Consider the following 21096-nt stretch of genomic DNA (forward strand, 5'->3'; position numbering starts at 1 on the left):
CGCGAGTAGAGATTAAAGAGGAAATTCACAACACTCATGCCAACATGGCCAATATGTGTGATATTTACACCGTTCATCAGGTGGGGAACACTGAACTTGATCTAGAGAGAAATAATCAGGATGGTCCACTCATTATATGTGGCGATATCTATACCTTGATTCTATGCCATGATAATATTTTTCCTTAACGGTCCATTTTTTTCATAAAATTGTGACTCACTTGATAACTATTCTTTAATGGTCAGACATTTCATAGTGAATTCCATCTGATAAATGGCTCTGATCTTTCATATATATACTGAATTGGCACGTGTGATACCAATTGCATCTTCAGTATCTCTTCCCGCGAATACCCTTTCCAGCCCACGTAAATGAATGTCTTCTCCCAACAACGACAAATGCATGCAGATCATACAAAAGATGCCGACTCTGATTTAACGCGTTGGATCACGCGGCGATTTTCGTCGCCCAATAACTGACACATTGCAGGTGGTGAAGTGGATGTGGGCCATCCAATAAGTGGGTCATACGTAATATATTAGTCAGTAAAAAATCATATGGAAGGCAGGATATAATCGAACTGTTGGATCACATTTCATATGATCATCCATTTGAAGGCCACTGTACTTATGTTAGAATTATCTTCATCATCTGAATTTCTTATAGTGACTAATAATGGATATGATAAATCATATGAACGGTCTGGATCTATTAATTCATCTTTTAAATATCATTTACTGGGAGACGAACTTCTGTTCCTGATGCAGCACACCAAATCGAGAATGTCCTTATAGTACAATGATGTATGTTGCAATTGTTATATGGACAGGATCACGTCTACAGCATGGGCCATGGAATGGAGACATGATGATGGAAAATACGGACCATTCCATACATGATTCCAACCCACTTTTCTTTACACTATCGCTTAAGAAACGAATGAAACAGCTGTGTTTTTTTCTTCCACTTTTCTTTACGCCATCACGTAAGAAACGAATAAAACAGTTGTATTTTTTTCTCCCATTCAAATGAATAAATAAAAGGGAAAAAGAAGCATTAAAAAAGATTAGTCTATTTGATTGAATCATGAGCACTGTATGTAGTCTGCCTCTTTAAATCCTGTAACTACCAACAAATCCCGGCCATCACATGTGAACCTCTCTCTCTCTCTCTCTCTCTCTCTAAGGGGGCTGATTGGCCCGGCCCGGCCAGGCCCGTGTCTCGCAGTGCCCATTGATGGATAGCCTGGGCTAAGCCGTTGGTCCAATCTTCAAGTGGGTCACCATTATAAAAAGTGATAATTTAAAGACACCTGTGATGTCCATGGATGCTGGATTGTGTTCTACCCCCGCCCGTCTCTAGCCACAAACGGGTAGTGTTGTGGGCAAGCCCACCATGATATATCTGTTTATCCATGTTGTCCACCCCTTCTCTTATCCATCAGTTCTCTTGATTTATTTTAAGGTATATGCATAAAAATGAGGCAGATCCAATGCCATCCATCCCAAACTTATTAATTGAGTGTTAGATCTGTCTCATTTTTGTACATATATGTTAAAATAATTTGAGAGAAGAGATGGACAGCGTAAATAAATACATCATGGCGGGCCCGCCTACAACACTACCCATTTGTGGTTGGAGAGGGGTGAGGGTATGATGCAATCCGATGTCCATCCGGCTCACTTGAGAATAGTATATATAAAAGCTCTTTGGATCCAATTTAACATTTCTATGATCAAAATCAATATATGGAAGGGATAGTGTGTGTGTGTGTGTGTGTGTGTGTGTAGACCTTCTAAGGAAAAGAGTGATATTATCAAACAGTCTAAATTTAATAATGGGCCGAGGCTATAGGGCTAGGGCTGGGACAGACGATCCCGTCCCATCCCTAGCACTGCCCATTGCTACTCTATACATCATGAACACACGGAAATTGTTTATATGCAAACAAACTTGTGTTAATCACGTAAGTCAAATCCATTTATGCATCAAACCTATGAAAATAATGACGATATATTTCAAGATAAAGCTTTTTGTATGGATGGAGTGTATTTGGATGCACTTTGTAAATTCTTATCTCATCTTCTACTCTGCAAAATAAATACTAGATTGTTAATATTGAAAAAATCAATTCAACTTAGCTGCAAAAATAGGGTTATATCGAATCTCTTTTACCGAAAACCTCCTTTCAAGGAAGGAAAGTAGATTAGGTGTGGCCAAGACACCTCACTCAACACCGTGCAGCCCTGACCATGGTTGGCGCCTTGATTTATGTATTGTATATGCGTGCCTTCTATTTTTCCAGCTCATTGTAGGGCATGAGCCTAAAAATGAAGTAGATTGAAATCTCATACCATCATAGGAAGCATTGGTTATTAAAAACTTGTTAGGGCTCATCATAATGTTTATAAGGTCATATACACATGAATGAAGGGAAAATAAAAATATCAACTTAATCCAAAACTTTTGTAACCCACTAGAAGTTTTTAACGGTCAATCGCTACTGTTTCATGTGGTATGGTCCACTTGAGATTTAGATCTGCTTCATTTTTGGGCTCATGCCCGAAAATAAGCCAGCAAAATGGATGGACAGTGTCATCAAGGTGGGCCCCACGTTAAGCGATGCACCACGTTGTGCTTCCTTGAAAAAGTGCTTCCAAACGGTCCCAAGGTTCCCCACACGCAATCGTTGCTCCTTCCCTATTCTATGCGTGCGAAAAGACCGCAAGCATGTGCACACGTGTGCACGCACATACAACGCTATAAAACGCCCCTTTCTCTTTCTCATATGTAATCTCAGCCCCGCATCTCTTCAATTCACTATCACTACGATGTCGACTCACGCAAAGAAGCTCCTCTCATCTATCCTCATTCTCTCCTTTCTCCTGCAGGTACATTTCTTATCTACAAACCCCATTTCTTGGTTTTGTGATTTGAATTTTAATAAAACGGGTTTTGCTAACCTGCACCACATAGGTGAAGTGTGTTAACCTTCACCCGCCTTCATAGGTGAAGTGTGTTAACCTTCACCCGCCTTCATAGGTGAATGTGCTAGTCATCCCAGCCGTCCAATTATGAAATGCCCACTCCTGGATTGAACATTGAAACGCGTATTAGAACGCCGACCTCTTGCTAGCATACAATGTCCACTAGCTGGACGTTCAATACAATTTTAGCCTTAAACGATTCAATTAATCCGAGTTTTGGCTAATGGCCTATCCAAGAGATGGACATTGTAGTGGACGGTCTGGATCATCCAACACATTCTCTGATGAGTGTAGGTTGAAACCACCCATATAAACTGATATTAGCCCTTCGTTGTAATAACATGTTTTCATGCACGGCTCAAAAATAATGCAGGTGTTTGTTGAAGCATCTTTGGATATTGTGAGTCATTTTCCTTCTTTGTAATAGGATTTATATGATCATCGAGCCCCTGGTTCAGTAATCCAGGCCATTGGTCTACTGCTTTCCGCTGTGGAGAAACCACGGCCCAAAATCTCCCAGAAAGGAAGATCCTAGCCACCATTCTTGGGCCTCTTTTTAGTTAAATGTGGACCTTAACCGTCTATTTCTACACCCAAAAAACGAAAGGTTAGGACCGTCCTATCGAGGGGATTTTTGGAGTGTGGCCCATCCATGGTGTGGCACCACCAATCAATGGTCAGGATTACCTTAATTCCTATTTATTGAATGTATAAACACTTATATCTCTTAATGGAGTTTTACAAATCAGGTGGACGGAGACGGAGAAGTAGCAGCTCTTTACCACAAAAGCCATAAATCCAAGATCAGTATGCCTTATTTACCTTATCCATTTGTTCTTAGAACATGATATAGATATTGGCAGGGTGATCAACGGCTAGGATTGAGCTATTGGATGTACTTGCCATGGGCTGGATATGGGCCTCCTATTTAGGCCCACGGGTCCGGCTTGTGACTTTTTGGGCCCGATAATAAATGTGGGGTGCTCAGACCCAGGCTCCCTACCTGGCACCTTATCTGGCCCGCTTTGGTTTATAACCAATGTTTGAAAATCTGGACCGGATGCCGAACCCGAACCGGTTTTGTGGCGAATCCGGTCCAAAACTATCCTGTTGAACGGTTCATCATCAGTTCGGCCTAGAAAGGCCGCCAGTTCCGGTCCGGTCCACACCGGTCTGACCATCTGGTCCGGTCCAGATTTAAAACATTGATTGTAAGTGGCTGTTTCAGTCCCTAGAGGTCTTGATTTGAGACCCAACAAATATATAGGTAATCCTTACAGTCCAAGCAGGGGCTATGTGGGGCCCACCGTGATGTATGGGTTTTATCCACACCGTCCATCCATTTTTTCAGATGATTTTAGGGCATGAGACCGAAATTAATGAGGTGGATCCAAAGCTCAAGTGAAGCAGCGGTGATAATGACACCCCACCGTTGAAACTTTCCTAGGGGTCACCGTGATGTTTATTTACCCTCCAACCTGTTCATAAGTTCATATAGACATAGATGAAGGGAAAAAACAAATATAAGGTTGATCGAAAACTTCTGCGGCTCCCAAGAAGTTTTTAACTGTGGGCTTTCAATCCCCACTCTGTGGTCCACTTGAACCTTGGATCTGCCTCATTTTTTGATATGAACCCAAAAATGATCTGGAAAAATGGATGGACGGTGTGGATAAAATCCATACATCACACTGGGACCCACAGAGCCGTGCCTGGAGCAGGATGCAATCTGCTTCCGATAAATGAGCCAGGCGTAGGATGACCTGATCCAGACCGTTAATGTCGCAATTCTCACATCCTGATGTCCGATGGCGTAATTTTCTTCATGTTTGTATCCTGGTTCGTGTCAGATTGCCCTTATGCATGTGCCAGGAGATGCAGGAAGTCGTCGAGGAAAAACGTGTGCACTCGCGCGTGTGGCACATGTTGCATGAGGTGCAAATGCGTCCCACCGGGTACCTACGGCAACAAGAGCGTTTGTCCGTGCTATGCCAAGCTTAAAACACATGGACATAGGCCCAAGTGTCCTTGACCCATCAAGGGCCCACCTATATCAATGGCCTTGATTTCCTTACACCATCGTGAATAAATGGTCCACTAAATAATTTGTTATCGAAGTTTGAAATTAAGATTTTTGTACGGTTCTGTGATAATGGCTGGTATAATTGCTAAGAGATGTGGTAGCCTGTGTGACTCTAATCTCAAGTTTGTTATCATCAGATGATCGGTACCATCTATTGTATTTCGATGGCCCACTATCCAATAATCAAGCTGAAATGATGATCGTGACCATCTATTTCTGGGGCTGATGTCAGCCATTGATTTTTCTTTCAGGTGATGGTACATGGATACATTAGTCTAGGATGAGTTTCGGGTCACAGCCCATTCCAATCATTGGACCATCTCTAACGTGGGCCCCAAATGGTTAATTTCATGCTTTTTAGTGTGTCTGCTTCAGATTAAGATTTAAGAGTTAGTATTAAAATAAAATGAGGTATAATTACACTGCTGCGGTTGTTCAGTTTTTGTACAAGCGGGGCCCACTGATCAGTGATCCAGGCCGTTGATATTATTGGTGCATGGATCATCCACAGGCATTTTCCATCAATATACTAAATCATTTAACCATGGGCCTCACTGTACAAAATGAAAACCAGTAGCTACTTTCCTAACCGTTCCTTGCTGGCAATTAATTGAAAAGTTTAGAACTTTCTTCTTCTTTTTTAATTCATATCTTACAGATTTATTTATTATTTTATTTTACTTTTCTCCATGGACACACTCATGATATGGCCCACAACATCAACAGGTCAGATCCCTGAAGAATGGGCCCTACTTGTGCAAACTCGCAACCTAATGGTGACAATTGCTCTATGGGGGCAATGTATAACACATCTCTTTTTTCCTTTCTTTTTTTTTCTTTTTTATAATGCAACAAGAATTTTATTAAAGAGGTGCTGAGATTGCACATAAAATTACCTCAAGCAAATAAAAGATTAAAATCTTTCAAAGCAGGTATAAAACAGGCCCAATCAACCAGACAAACCTAAACCCCACAGAACTTGAGCACTTGAGCACTTGCAGGGCAGAGCTACTTGAATTGTTGAAGCATCTTCTATTCCTTCTTCTCATATGATCTAAAGAACAACCAACAACACCAATCTCCACTCAGCTCTCTTTTGCTTCCCAAGACTCACTCTATGCTAAGCTATAAGAAAACTCGTTGTTAAGTACAACATTCACTTACGACATAAGTATAAAATTAAACCTAACGTGTGAATGGATAATGAATAAACAAATGATTCATTGATTGAGCATCTCCCATTCACATCAAACAAATGTTGAGAATGACCATTGCTCTCTTCTGGATTGTCAATGGTTAAGACCCGATTTCTCCCCACTAACCAAGTAAAAGCTACCAATTTTAAAGGAGCCCCATAATACTACACTAAGAAAGTCAACCTGGCTTATCTACCAACCGCAAAGAGTGAAGCAAATTATAGAATGATCAAACTAAGAATCGGTTGGATCTATCCTTTTGCCATACCGTATTGTCCATTTCTCCTGATCAGACTTGTTAGAGAACCAGACCTGTGGAAGCACCTTAATCTGGATTGAAACAAATAAGAGAAAATGAAAAAATTACAGCAACCACACATAGAACACAACTTTTTATGTGAAAAACCCTTATAGGAAAAAACCATAACACAAAGCAACAATCAATCTACCATTCAGAGAATATTACAGGAACGAAGAAAACTTACAACAAGAAATCCTAACTCTTCCCTTTGAGGCTATCAAAACACCAAAAAACAACCTAAAATCATAGCTAACATAACTAACCCTAAAAGCCACCCTTTCAAGAGAGAAAAGTATGTTTGGTTTCCACCGTCCATCAAGTGGGCCCCACCTTTGATGTGGACCGATCCACCCGCCTATCATGGAGAGCCCACCTTTAATGTGGTCTTTCCATCAAGTGGGCCCCACCTTGGATGTGGGATGTCCATCATGCAAGGCCACCTTGAATGTGGGTCAATCACCATTAGGAGCCAACATTTGATGTGGGGCCCACCTTGATGTGGGTCAGCCATCATGTGGGGCCCACATTCAATGTCCACTGCCCATCATGTGGAGCCCACCCTTGAAGTGGATCGTCTATCATGTGGGTCATCCATCACGTGGAGCCACCTTGAATGTGGGCCATTCATTTTAGGGGCTGACCTTTGATGTAGACCATCCATTATGAGGACCCACCTTGATGTGGGTCATCCACCATGTGGGGGCTACCTTCAATGTCCACTACCCATCATGTGGAGCCACGTTTGAAGTCCACATGGACCCCCCCTTTGATGTAGGTCGTCCATCATGTAAGGTCACCTTTGATATGGAGTGCCTTGTATGCAGAGAGATGAGAAAAGAGGGGGAGAGAATGAAAATAATAATAGTAATAGTAATAGTAATAATAAAAACAAAAAACAAATAATTAAAAAATGACTATAAGCAACTTTAAGGTGTAAAGTTATTTTTGAAAAGGTGCTTACCAAACTAACTTTAAAAAGTAGCTTTTTACTTTCACGGGTAAGAAAAGCTACTTACAGAAGTATTGCCAACCAGCCTCCTTGTTATCAGCTATTTTGGCATGTCTATGAAAATCCGGAAGATCGCCTCAGGTAGATCCAATCAGTCATAATACACCTTAGAGGCAACGACTGAAGATAGAGCCTGTTCATGCGCTCTGACCACATGTAACCCATTCAGGCCGGGTTTGGCGTGCAAGTGAAATGCATTACAAATATTCAGTTGGATCAAGAGGAAACAGCCAATACTAATGATTTTCTAAACAATACTAATTTCTAGTCCAACTTAAAAGCAACACCACTCAATATGAATGCTAACGAATCCACAATATGGTTATTAATCAGACTAAAAAACCACAATTCAATCAGGTAGCACGTCCATAACTTGAGAACCCAAAAATTCAACCTGACTCAATGTCTGGCTGGGTTGGGTCAATTCAAAGACTCAACCCAGCTTTTTATTTGACTTGACTCGGTATTTAATAATTAAAATAAAATGTTTATAGCATATATTTAGGATAACTAATATAATAGTGAGTAATGTGACAAGAGAACAGCACGTAGTGTGATAGCTAGAGTCTACTTTGTTGGCTATGGTTGTGAGTTCGAGACTTGAGTCGCCTATGTTTCAGAGAGAGAAAGCTTTGATCAGGCGAGTGACTCGGAGTCGTGAGTTCTCTACTTTGTTGGCTGGAGTCGTGAGTTTGAGACTCGGAGTCGCCTACGTTTTAGAGAGAAAACACTTTGACCAGGCGAGTGACTCAGCTCAAGTCAGCAAGTTGACCCGATGAAGTCTTGTCGAGTTGGGACCTAGTCATTCTCACCAATGAGTTTGACAGTCACTCAGCTAGAAATCTTGCTGTGTCAACCAAGTTTTGAGTCGAATCATAGAGTTTTAGAACTGTGAGCGCAGCCAAATGCAGTCATTCTCACCAATGAGTTTCACAGTCGCTCACCTAGAAATCTTGCTGTGTCAACCAAGTTCTGAGTTGAACCAGAGAGTTTTAGAACTATGAGTGCAGCCAAACGCACCTTTAGAGCAATCGCCTAACCTTATTTCATGGTTAAAACCCATTCAGGTTGCAACCATCGTCAACTTCTCTAAGCCTCTCTTGCTTCGATGAGATGGGAGCTCTTCCAATCTATTAGAGGATGTTTTCTTTTCCATCTGGGATATACACTTGAAAAGTTATCTGCAGAGACATTACACTGACAAAAACATCCCTAATATTAGTAACAGTTTCTTCCAAATTGCAGCTGCAGATGTCCCAGAATAGAAATCCCAAGTCCCAAGCATCAAATATGAGAATTCCCTAGAATTACCACGACTAGTTTCCATAAAAGTACGTATAGGAAATATTCAAAAGGCACATACCTCGCATTTTTTCTGCTATAAGGGAAGAGCTCCATATGAACCTGAAGGATTGCTTGATTCTAAAACAGAGGATATGCTCAGGTCCTTAGTTTGTTGAAGTGGGGACTTGGTTTAGTGTGCAGGTGGTTAATCAGATGGTGATCGCATTGGATTGATTGTGTCCAAAGATCTCCTCGGCGGGGCAACGCTGACACTTCCATTGTTTGCCTGCAAATAGAGAGTTAAGAATAGAACTACAGAACTGATCCACATTCAAGCTAGTGATTCCAATCTGGGAGATCTCCGGGGCATGTTCCATCAGCAGCAGGTCCAATCACACCAGCAGTTTAGATCCCCAAACCACCTACTTGTACAAACTAAGGATCCAGCAATACTATGAATACTATCAGGATGACGATCATACAGTACCTCCAATAACCTGGGCTATCATCATCTTAGCTTTCTTTGTGGTTGGATTTTATATCTTAGATTGGAAAAAAATTCTATGATCAGATGTCCAGTAGACATCGATTCTCCTCTTTTACACGGGCTCTTGGAAATGGCCATGGAAAATGCTCATACTTAACACTTGTCACATGCCAGCACAGTTCTCCAATAACCTGGATATGCTATACAAATAATGATGGCATGGAAAATAGAATAATATTGGATTTAATACATGATGTAATCCAAAAGGTAAGAATGGTTTCCTCTCTATCAGAACAAATGAGAATTAGCTAAAACCGAACCCAGCAGCGAGTGCATTTGGCCATACAATCTCCCTTACAATCGACATTATAACCAAGGACTTTGGGATTGCGGAGAAGAAGATTCCGAAGGGATTTCCCTTCAATACCCCACACTTTCTCAAGAGTACCCACATTGATCTTCAACTCATCGTGAAGACTACACCCAAGTACCTCAGGAAACTTCTTTAGTACTTTGAACATATCATCCTCTGAAAGGCCTAAATTCTGCAGATAATCCAACATTTCATTAACCGATTCAACTTTTGGAACTTCTTTCGATCTCTCTTCACCCCAATAAGGCGAATGGGCCCACCCAAAAGCTTTCTTCAGTATTACATCTGCCTCCTCAATGCTGAATTTGAATGCAGATAGAGCTTGTCTGCAGGCATCCCACATCTTCTTTTCTTCTTCATCTTCCAATAGAACTGCTGACTGTGGCTGTGCAGTTGAGTGTAACTCCCACTTTTTAGATGCATCAACAAAGCCGCATGCACTTTTTCTGATAACATTAGTTTGCACAGTTGGTATTATGCCATGCGATTTCGGTTTTAGTACAGCTGGTGTAGTTGAAAGATCTGACTGGAAGAAGAAAAGTGTGAATCAGGTGGACTTTCTAATTCAAACACAGTACCATGTATGCATGCGCTAATGTGCACGAATGTTGGTTTTGCTATAACAGGTGCCAATCACTCAGCATGACCTCAATATTCAGAAAAGATTGGCATCCCCATATTCCCCATCTTTTACACATTGGAAAAGTGGGCCAGAGTACACCATAGGTTTGCAACTGGGCCAAGCCGGTCTTGGCCCAAGTGTGTTCAGGCCAGACCCATGAGCTACAGGCTCAAGTCCAAGCCCAACACAGCCAGAAAGCGAAGTAAGCAGACTTGGGCTTGGATAGGCCCACACAGACAATGTCCAGCCCAAAAGTGTTAAATAAGTCAAGCCGGGCCATGGTGACCATCTGGACCTTCATGTGGACAAGCTGAGACCCAGCCGGATAAGTTATTGGACCTGAAATCTCATTCTGGAACCAAGCTGCGGTCTCCAGTTTCAACCAGACCCTGGGCCAAAGTGTGCTGGACTTGGGTGGAGCCAGGACGAGGCTATTCTGGTTGGAAACCCCATTCCACTAGCTTGTCTGAGCACCTAACAGCCTGTCTAATGTGTAACATATGGAGATGGCAATGTCTTTTCTGAAAGCCAAGGTTGTGCGATGGGTATAACCCATCCTTTTCCAACACATGGGTATCCCACATCCAACAAAATGAGGCGAGGACCTTAGATTTTGTCATCTTAAACTAAAGCACTCAATTATGAGAAGAGTTTGCAAACAAGTGTGTAGTGTTCTTGTGCAGATCTAAAGTGCAAAATGCATGTGAGCAAGCAGAGCAGATGCAATTCATGATGATTGAAATTATAAAAGAGACTTACCAAAGAAAGGGAACAGAATTTTGCAGCTTCAAATGTCACGGAAGGCAAAGCCAATGATTTTCCTAGCATCCCTCCACTATTAAACATAGAAAATGTTAAAGGAAATAAATAGAATAAACAAAATACACAACAATACAACAGGTAAAAAGATTCTACCAGATGAAGAAGGCATGAAGATTTGTAAGCAAAATCAGCACAATGGTCATTGACTATAAAAAGAACTATGATAGGTAGATAAGACTACAGTTACGTTAACTGCGGCAAGGAATGATTGATGAACCTACAAGGTCTACAAAGTTCCAGAATGAATGAGGTCAACCACACAAGAAGAAGCCACTAGAAAAGTTCTGAAGCAATTTCTGGACGAAAGCAATCACAAAAAGTCTTGTGTAATTTCAGTAGCAATTAAAAGAACCCCCAAAGGGTGGTTGATGGGACCCTCAAACTGAACTGAGATATGCATGTTGGAAAGCACCAAAGGCCAGAATACACATCAAGAGAGATTATATTTTCCTTTTTCTTGCATCCCAAAATACAATTGAGATGTGTATGAGAAGTTATTGACATATCTTACTAGCGTTTCAGCACTAGTGAAGCATGCTGAACTTGTGAACAGGGAACTTCCACACATAACTTAATCATGTCTTAAGTATATTTACTCTTTTTTACAACCAACTATGAAACCAAATCATTCTAACGCCAAGCGGAGCAGATCCTGATCAAAGAAGCTGGCAGTCCAAAGTTATCCCAATGGCAAAAACTGAACCAGGCATAAAGTGAATGAATCAAAATGAGAAGGGGCATCTTTAGCATTTCACTTTCCCTTCTGACTTTTTGTTTTAACATTGCATGTCAAGGGCTTCCATGAGGATAAATTTATATTCCTATTTATGGTGCCTGGCACATCTCTTCTCAAATAATAAACTACATAACAAATAACATTTCAATGGGTATCGAGGATGGTAAAGCCTCGATGAGGAGATGATCTTGAATTTAATCAAAATGGTTGAAATAGCCAAAGAGCGCAGCCTATATATATATATATATATATATAAACGTAATAAAAATAGAAAAAGATACTAAGCAAATAAATTTTTAAAATGGATCTGGTCGAGGCAACCATCAAAAGTCTTGAATTTCACACTGATCGAACCATCACAATTCATGAGCTTAAAACCCTAAATCAAGAGTCTTTATGTTGCAATTTCCTAGGCAACCATGCAATGGTAGCTTAATCTTCTTTTCATGTGAGAGACACTTAAAAATGTTTAGCCATCATATCCTAAGAAATATACCTACATCTGATGGCCTAGGCAATCACCTACATAAATTGCCTTTCATCACACTACTTGCAATCCAAAGGATTGATTGCATCATAGGAGCAGACAGAAGCTATGAGAAAACTGTAATTAGACTACATTAGGGACCGCGTTGTGGCATGTTTATGAGTGGAACGAACACTTACAAAAACAATAATGTGTCCAATTGAAGGAAAGATTGATGACAGACAAACTAAAAGTTTTACCTTCCACCATCTAGACACACTCGAACCTCAAGCAATCAAATAATTGCAAGAATGCCACCAAATAGAACTTGGCCAAGCTTTTTTAGCTGCCATCTGTTTCATGATCTGTGGCCCTCAAGATGAGTGTACACACTAAGTTCTAGGCCATGGGAATCTACACAGTAGAACCCCTTCTGATGACAGCCTGGATCCTGCACCCACCTGAGTGCCATGTTTGCATATGTACTTGTGTGTCGATGGGAGGTCTTATACACATGTGCAGGGCTAGCAAATCTCAAGTAAATACCGATAGATAACCTTATCATGGAATCTCGTGCTTCTCCATTTGGTTGTGATACTGTAGTTCAGTCATGTTCAGGTCTGCTTTTGCAGTCCGTTACAAGTGGATGCCTACTTAATCTAATTTTCCAAGTTTGGTTCATTAAAATCTGTAAATTTTGTAACATCAGTTCAATAAGTTACCAAACTTGATGCCCTAGATTCATAAATTAAAGTTGTTTGCCATTTTGACACATCCTGCAAAATCTGGATAGGAGTTGAATTAAAATGCATCCATCCATCATAATTTAAGCCTTATCCCAATTAATTGGGGTCGGTAATTAAAATGCATCCATTCATCATAATCTAAGCCTTATCCCAATTAATTGGGGTTGATAATTAAAATGCATCCATTGTCATCAGAAAATGAATCCACCAAAATGAACGGAAGTGGAACAATAACAGGTCATTACCATCGGATGCTCGGTTCGGGGAATCATTTTACAGTTGGATGCCTTTAGCACCTCCCACCATCCACATTTTGTAGATGCGCTAGTTGAGCAAATTGCACATGGCTGATGACCAATCAATTCCAGTCTTAGTTGGAGATGCACCCAAACAGGACCATTGTCAAAGCTCCTCTAAAATCATGCAAGCTCTATTTACTGGAAAACTTTGGTGACTTTAAGAACTGGGAGATCCAAACCTACAAATGAGTTTTGGCACACTTGCGAGTGGGGAATTTGGCATAGGAAATCAAATTCAGTTACAGAGTGCAATTCATCCAATGGCTGAAAAAGTTCAAAATCGATCCCAAAATAAATATAAATCCATGTTTCGAGGGATTGACTCATAGCAGAGATCACTGAAAACAAGTCCACTCAGTTTCAGGCTTTCAGCTAAGCTTTATTCCAAGATTAGCCCGTTCGAATGGTGTAACTGAACAGTTGTGAACTGCAAAGCAGTTTGATTTGTTTGATTCGGATAAAGTAGTGAATTGATGCAAAGCGAACTGCCATCGAATTCCATTAGTGCAGTTAGAAAAGAGAAGAAAAAAAAAAGATGTGGTATTTCTAGAAATTTAGCAACTACTGTATTTAGGCGAGTTTCTTGGAAAAGATAACAACGTTGCAAATTCCACGCACCCTCGCGGTGAAAAATGATTACAGCATGGATTGTAAATTGCAAACTGAGTCCTACCTCTGTAGGACTGCAATACAAAGATGCCAAGCCCAATAACAAACAAGAATTTACAGAACTGCCACTAATAAAACTAGAACTATGATAATACCATATCAACAAGCAACTACTAGTAAACATCTATGCATCGCCTGTGATATCTCTGTGATCGTGTACAAAAACACATACATGCCAGACTGATTGTGGATGGTAATTTCTGTAGAATTTTTTAGAGGTGATCGGGATATAAGCTAAAGAAATACCAATTCTTTTTTGGAGCTTTGCTAAACCCACATGTGAGTGTAATAAAGCTCATGCACAGCCCACATATGTGCCAGCATGGCACGATAGGTCCAACATCCAATTCATGCATCAGAACAACACCGCTATATTGATGCCCTAGACCAAGAATAAGGTTGATCCACCGGTCAGGTAGGCCACAGTCTGTAAAACAAATGTACAGCTCTAAAAAACTTGGCTGAAGCTTTCTGACCCATACACCTATTTCTAATATCGCAGCCCACATGCTGACTGGACCAGATATATTTTTGGGAAACATGTAGAAGGTCAGACCAGCCAGATGGATGCATTGAGTCTCACACATTTGCCATGCTAGCACGTGTGTGGCATGTACATGAGCTGTATTGCAGACGCATGTGCACTCAGTAAAGCTCTCTTTTCTTTTCTTTTTTTTTGGAAATCTTTAGGGTGCGTTTGGATGCCCAATTGAATTGAACTGTAATAATTCAATTTGGCTGATCAATTAATTATCAAACTTCAGCTAGCCCCACCCCATAGCCCCAAATTGTGATTGCTATCATATTTTCTCCAGCTTGAGAAATGCAGAGTGACAATCTGTACGGTCTGATAAGTGCATTGTAGCGTCATTTTTCAGCCTAGTGTATCGGTCCTCCAGTACTGATATTCAGAACCTTGATCAAAGATAAGCTAAAGATATACCTGACGCAGGAATATCAACTCTTTTTCCTCATCAGAAATCTTTAGGGGTGCCTTTGGATGTCAGGTACTCAATAACGGTAACAGTGTCTGAAATGCCCAATGGCTAGCCTTATGGCCATTGTGATACGGGCTATAACGACCGTTTTTGTTTTTTTTTTTGGTTAGCTTGTTAGTACACACCCCATGTCAGTACGCACTCCACTGTAACAGTTGAATTTTGTTTAAAAGATTTAATGTGTGTGTGTGTGTGTGTGTGAGAGAGAGAGAGAGAGTCAGTCCTATATCATCCTGTTATGAGCCTGTATCGGTCCATTACAGCCCTATATCAGCATGTTACAGGCTTGTAATGGCCGTTACAGGCACATTACTCGCCGTTTTCTTCAAATCCAGCATTACAGTCCCACATTGAGTAATGGGCACAACCATTACTATTACAAAACAGCCGTTATATGATCATTTTTTACTACCTTGTTTGGATGTCCAATTGAATTGAAACATTATAATTCAATTTCTCTAAAGGCTAAACTACCAAACTGTGGCTAGATAAGAAAAGCATACTAATCGCAATTACTTCAAGTCCAACTTGAAACACGCCTTGCACTTCAGTTCAATTGAACATCCACACCATAAGGCTGCATTTGGAAGCACGAGTGGATTGGATTCCAAATATTCAGACTAGCATCAGTACTGACGAATTCACCCCCATTTTGCATTTGCATTCCTTTCTAGCCCAACTCCAAAGCAAGTAGCATGGTCACTATTCGTAGCACAAACACTCTCAATTAAAAATACTAAGGAAATCGCAATTTGGTCACTTCCACTCCACTAGACTGAGAATTACAATTCTAATCAATAGTGCATCCAATCGCGACGGAAATGATATGGTAGTGTAAAAAAAAAAACATATCCACAGTGAAAATCTAATATAGGAAATTCTTACGGAATCACAGATTTTAAATATGAAGGTTGCGTTTGGCTACACCAAATCAGACTGATTAATCATGAAATTTCATGATCTCGTGCAACCAAACGCACCGAAAAATATACCAAAATCGCATTTTGGAAAGCAATCGTCACTAAAAAAAAAAGCGATTTAAAAAAAAAAAATCATAATTGCAAGATTTCGGAGTAAAAGCGGTAACAAAATACCTCGAGAGATTTTCTCCCAACAAAAGGAACCAGAGAGCTGTTTTTTCCGTTTTTCACTCGTTTTTTCCCCCTTTCTCAGGCGTTTATTTGGTGGACGCGAATGAACGAGGATTGCGAGGTGTTATAAGTAAACTCTATGGGGCCCACTGTGATATATGCGCCTTATCCACGCCGTCCATCCGTTTTTCTAGCTCATCTTATCTTTGGTCCATATTTCGGAATTGAAGAATTTCGAAAGATCAAGTGGACCACACCAAAGGAAACAATGCGGATTGAGCGCCTACCGCTGAAAATATTTTGAGGGCAATAGAAGATTCCGATCAAGCTGATATTCGTGTCTTCCTTGATTCGGCGTGACACGTTGGATGACAGAGACATCGCCGTGAACTCTAGGAAAGTTTTAACGGTGGATATCACTATCCCTAATGTTTTCTGTGGTGTGGTCAACTTGAGATTTGGATGTGATTCAATTTTGGGCTCATGATTTAAAATGATGTGATAAAATGAATAGACGGTGTGGATAATACACATACATTGCGGTGGGACCTACAGAGTTGACTCAGTACGCAATCTGCGTCCGACGTGAATTTCCTGTGCACGTATGTTTCTGTTGCTGGAAGCAATTGGGGGGGGGAGACCGCGATGTCCGACGTAAATCCATCCGTCCATCAGTTTCGCCAGACCACTCTAGGAGGACTCGGATTGGGCTCCGTGGGGCCAAAGTGATGTAGTTATTTTATCCACGCCGTTCATAATTTTTCTCAGATAATTTTAATGTATGATGCAAAAAATGAGATAGGTACAGCGCTTAAGTGGACCACAAAGTGGAGATTTAACTTACACCATTAAAAACTTCTTGGGAGCTGGAGAAGTTTCGGATGAAGCTGATATTTGTGTTTTCACTTCATCCATGTCTTCATGACCTTACTAATAGGTTGGATGGTAAAAAAAAACATCATGGTAGCCCTTAGAAAGGTTTCAACGGTGAGAGTCATTATCGCTGCAGCTTTCTTTTATGTGGTCCACTGGATCTGTGGATCTGCTTCAATTTTTTGTCTCATACCTTCAAATGATCTCATAAAATAGATTAAAGGCATGGTAAAACACTTACTTCACTTTGGGCCCCATCCGCGTCCACTGTAGGAAATGAATTAAAAAATTAGGCAGATTCAAAAGTGAAGGAAGCCACACGCCTTGGGGGCTAAAATTTCCATCATCAGTGTTTGAAGTGGTGTGCTCTACTTGAGTTTTGGATCCCCGTCACTTTAGGAATCATGTCCGTGATGGTTAGAAACTGAATGATGGAATGGATTTCCTACGATATCGCAGGCCCCACGTAGCTTCCGCCTCTTGGCGGGGCACGTGCAATTGGATGCGGATTGGGTCCTTACTCTTGCAAGGGTTCGAGTACCCATAGGCGGTGAAATTCCACCGGCGTGAGTGTGCGGGGGTGTGTGTGCGTGAGTTAAAAAAATTCCACCAGCGTTAGTGTGCGGGGGTGTGTGTGCGTGAGTTTTTTTTTTTTTTTTTTTCCTTAAAGGTATATCTGTACTCGAATCCAATGAGTCGAGCTTGGGACGGCTCGGGTTCGCTCGGCTAGCAGCCAACTTCAGCCAGAACGATGTTGGGTCGATCCGCGACCGTTAAGCTGGTTCAGCTTGGTTCGGTCAGTAGCTTAGGCTAGATTTAGCTAATATTAAGCTTACGTGATATTTTTTCAAATAGAAAACTTTCATCAAACACTCGTGAACAACATCAAGATTAATATATGAAGGCAAGGTAGTCTTGCAATGTATTTTTTTTTTTTTTAAGATTTATTTTATCAATATTTCCTCGTACATTGATATGTGATGAGGTTTTCCTCCTCAGTTCAAAGGAGAGGTTGTGCAGCGCAGATGTCCTAAATCTTGTTGGACCGTGCTGCTCGATCGGTCGAGTAACTTACTCGACCGGTTGAAGGGGCCTGCTCGACCAGTCAAGGGTCGCTCGACTCAAAGTCCGGCAAGCCATGATTTTTGGCCTCGACCGGTCGAGGGCCTGGCTCGACCGATCGAGGGTCTGCTCGACCAGTTGAGGCCCTGGCTCGACTAGTCGAGGGTTACGCAGATTCTGTGCGGATTTGGTGCGGACTGCGTAAATTTGAGGCGGTTTTCACAGAGGTGCGAAAATGAGTTTTCTGAACTATAAATAGGGGTCCCCATGGCTATTATAGGGTATGTTAAGGCTTCCTAAAGTGATTCTAAAGGAAAAGAGAGAGAGAGAGAGAGAGGAAGCTTGTAGAAGGGAGGGTTTTGCTCGTAGAGGTGATTTACTGCACAGTCGACGTCTCAGCACTTCTACGTCCACGTGATCAGTGAGATCTCTCCGTTTTCATTATTATCTTATTGTTCATCCACTCCTACGAGAGTGAAGAAGGTTTTATCCAAGCGGTGTGTGCTAGTGATCGGTTGTAACATTTTACTTCACAGTGAATTATTGCTCTGAACAAGGTCCCGTGGTTTTTACCTCTTCGAGGGTTTTCCACGTAAAATCTCGTGTCGTGTGGTTTGTGCTTTAATTTATTTCATTGTTTTATCCCATAATTCCGGTGTTTTTGGGAGGCGAGATCCTAAAATTTTTGTGCAACACTCCCAACAAAGTGGTATCAGAGCGTTCAGGTTGGTTGAACGGAGTGGGATCAGTTCTGAATTATGGAAGGTGGCTCAACAAGGATGATCAGTCTCAATGATTCTAATTGGACCATATAGAAGGCTAAGATGGAGGACTTGCTTTATTGCAAGGATTTGTATGCTCAAATTCTAAGCATATCAGCAAAAACAAAGGATATATCAGATGATGATTGGAAGAAGTTGGACCGGAAGGCGGTGAGGTTTATTAGACAATGGCTGGATGATTCCGTATTCCACCATGTGTCTAGGGAGACCTCAGCCATTAACCTATGGCTAAAATTGCAAGGGTTGTATGAGAAGAAGACAACCGGAAATAAGATTTTTTTGATAAGACGACTTGTGAATCTCAAGTTCAAATATAGTAGTTTTGTGGTTGAGTACATAAATGAGGTCAGTAACATATTGAACCAGCTCTCCATTATGAAGATGGTCCTGGATGATGAACTACAGGCTTTGTTATTGCTTAGCTCATTGCCTGACAGTTGGGAGACATTGTTGGTGTCTCTAAGTAATTCCGCGCCAGATGGAAAGGTGTCCATGAAACATGTAACTAGTTGTCTCTTCAATGATGAGACGAGGAGGAAGTCTCAGGGGCCTACTCAACAAGAGGCCATTTTGACACAAGATTGGGGGAGAGGAAAGAACGGAAAGGGCGGGAAGACCCGAGATAAATTAAGAGGTGAGTCGAGTGTCAGGAAGAATGTTGAATGCTAAAATTATGGTAAGAATGACCACTACAAGCATGAATGTCATAAGAAGAAGAATTACAAGAAAGGAAAAGGAAAGGAGAAGGAAGATGAATCATACTCCACTGGGGTCGCTTCAGATGGCGACGTTATAGTTATTCTTTCAGCAGATCATGATGTTTTTCTCACGGCTACTAGTCAAGACACCGACTGGGTAATAGACTCGAGAGCCTCGTTTCATGCGACTCCACAAAGATATTTCTTCACAAGTTACAGGTCAGGTGACTTTGGGACCGTGAATATGGAAAATTCTTGCATATCAAAGATCATAGAGGTCGGTGATATTTATGTGAAGACCGATGTGCGCTGCACATTGGTTCTCAGGGATGTGAGGCATATTCTAGACCTTCGCCTCAACTTGATGTCGACAGGAAGGTTGGATGATGATGGCTATGAAAGTCGATTTGTTGGTGGGCGCTAGAAGCTCATCAAGGGTTCGTTGATCACAGCCAGAGGGAAAAAGTGTTGCACCCTTTACAAGGAAAGTATCCATGTGTGCAAGGGTGGGTTGAACGCAGCGGATGATTCAGCTACTGACATATGACACAGGCGTCTAGGTCACATGAGTGAAAAATGGTTTCAGCTACTAGCAAAGAAGCGGCTCCTTCCAGACGTGACAGGTATACCTCTCAAAACCTGTATTGACTGTTTATCAGAGAAACAACATAGAGTTTCATTTGTTAAATCTGTTTCCCATGTTAATAAAATGCATACATTAGATTTGGTTTATTCTGATGTTTTTGGTCCTATGAGGACAAAAACCTTGTGTGAGGCATTGTATTTTGTCACTTTTATAGATGATACATCTAAGAGGGTTTAAGTTTATACTTTGAAATCCAAGGATGAGGTCTTTGGTGTATTTAAAATGTTTCATGCTATGGTCGAGAGAGAGACAAGTAGATCATTAAAGTACATCCGCACTGACAATGGTGGTGAATACATTGGTGACTTTCATAAGTATTATAAGTCCCCTGGTATACGACATAAACAGACGGTTCCCAAGACCCCCTGACATAATGGTGTGGCTGAGTGAATGAATCGCACTATTGTAGAGAGAATCAGATGCATGTTATCCCATGCAAAGTTATACCCAAGACGTTCTGGGGAGAAGCAATGCACACAGTAATGTATTTGATATAAACATGTCTCCATCAGCCTTATTAAATGGAAAAGTACCTGAAAGGTGTGGATTGGATAAGATCCATCGTACAGTCATCTTAGGGTGTTTGGATGCAGGGCATCCATTCAGGTACCAAAGGATGAGAGGTCTAAGCTTGATACGAAGATCAGGCAATGTGTGTTCTTGGAGTACGGTGATCCGACCGAGAAGAAGCTTGTCAAAAATAGAGATGTATTTTTCTTTGAAGATCAATGTATAGAAGATATTTGTAAGTCAGAGAAGACCCAACCTAGTTCAGGTGAGCTATAGGACATGGATCTAGTTATTCCTCCTGTGATGCCTGATGAAGGGGGAGTACATCACGGTGCAAAGGACGAGGGAGTTCCTAA

At 41.2% G+C, this 21096-nt stretch overlaps 2 protein-coding genes across 4 annotated transcripts; one reads left to right on the forward strand and one right to left on the reverse strand.

Annotated features, from left to right (window-relative positions):
• Nucleotides 1-2753: 2753 nt before the first annotated feature.
• On the forward strand, nt 2754-5283 carry LOC131234916 (gibberellin-regulated protein 9-like). Of its 2 annotated transcripts, XM_058231918.1 has the most exons (4): nt 2754-2891; nt 3361-3387; nt 3737-3794; nt 4838-5283. In XM_058231918.1, the coding sequence occupies exons 1-4, from the start codon at nt 2832-2834 to the stop codon at nt 5017-5019; spliced, it is 327 nt and encodes a 108-aa protein (XP_058087901.1). In that variant the 5' UTR covers nt 2754-2831; the 3' UTR covers nt 5020-5283. The 2 variants fall into 2 exon arrangements, with proteins under 2 accessions (XP_058087901.1, XP_058087902.1); XM_058231919.1 differs by lacking the exon at nt 3361-3387 and having other exon boundaries at nt 2805-2891.
• Nucleotides 5284-9526: 4243 nt separating this feature from the next.
• On the reverse strand, nt 9527-16327 carry LOC131234914 (uncharacterized). Of its 2 annotated transcripts, XM_058231917.1 has the most exons (4): nt 16173-16298; nt 13358-13590; nt 11102-11177; nt 9527-10246 (listed from the first exon to the last, which is right to left on the reverse strand). In XM_058231917.1, the coding sequence occupies exons 3-4, from the start codon at nt 11168-11170 to the stop codon at nt 9656-9658; spliced, it is 660 nt and encodes a 219-aa protein (XP_058087900.1). In that variant the 5' UTR covers nt 11171-11177; nt 13358-13590; nt 16173-16298; the 3' UTR covers nt 9527-9655. The 2 variants fall into 2 exon arrangements, with proteins under 2 accessions (XP_058087900.1, XP_058087899.1); XM_058231916.1 differs by lacking the exon at nt 13358-13590 and having other exon boundaries at nt 16173-16327.
• Between the last annotated feature and the right edge of the window lie 4769 nt (nt 16328-21096).

Source organism: Magnolia sinica, chromosome 19, assembly GCF_029962835.1.
Source record: "Magnolia sinica isolate HGM2019 chromosome 19, MsV1, whole genome shotgun sequence".
NCBI classification, from domain to species: domain Eukaryota; kingdom Viridiplantae; phylum Streptophyta; class Magnoliopsida; order Magnoliales; family Magnoliaceae; genus Magnolia; species Magnolia sinica.

Excerpts from the sequence above, each read along its gene's own strand:
- LOC131234916 (XM_058231918.1), top strand. The coding sequence starts at position 2,832 with ATGTCGACTCACGCAAAGAAGCTCCTCTCATCTATCCTCATTCTCTCC. Across the intron at positions 2,892-3,360 it reads TTCTCTCCTTTCTCCTGCAG|GTGTTTGTTGAAGCATCTTT; the intron begins GTACATTTCTTA and ends AAAATAATGCAG. Across the intron at positions 3,388-3,736 it reads TTGAAGCATCTTTGGATATT|GTGGACGGAGACGGAGAAGT; the intron begins GTGAGTCATTTT and ends TTTACAAATCAG.
- LOC131234914 (XM_058231916.1), bottom strand. The coding sequence starts at position 11,170 with ATGCTAGGAAAATCATTGGCTTTGCCTTCCGTGACATTTGAAGCTGCA. Across the intron at positions 10,247-11,101 it reads AATTCTGTTCCCTTTCTTTG|TCAGATCTTTCAACTACACC; the intron begins GTAAGTCTCTTT and ends TTCTTCTTCCAG.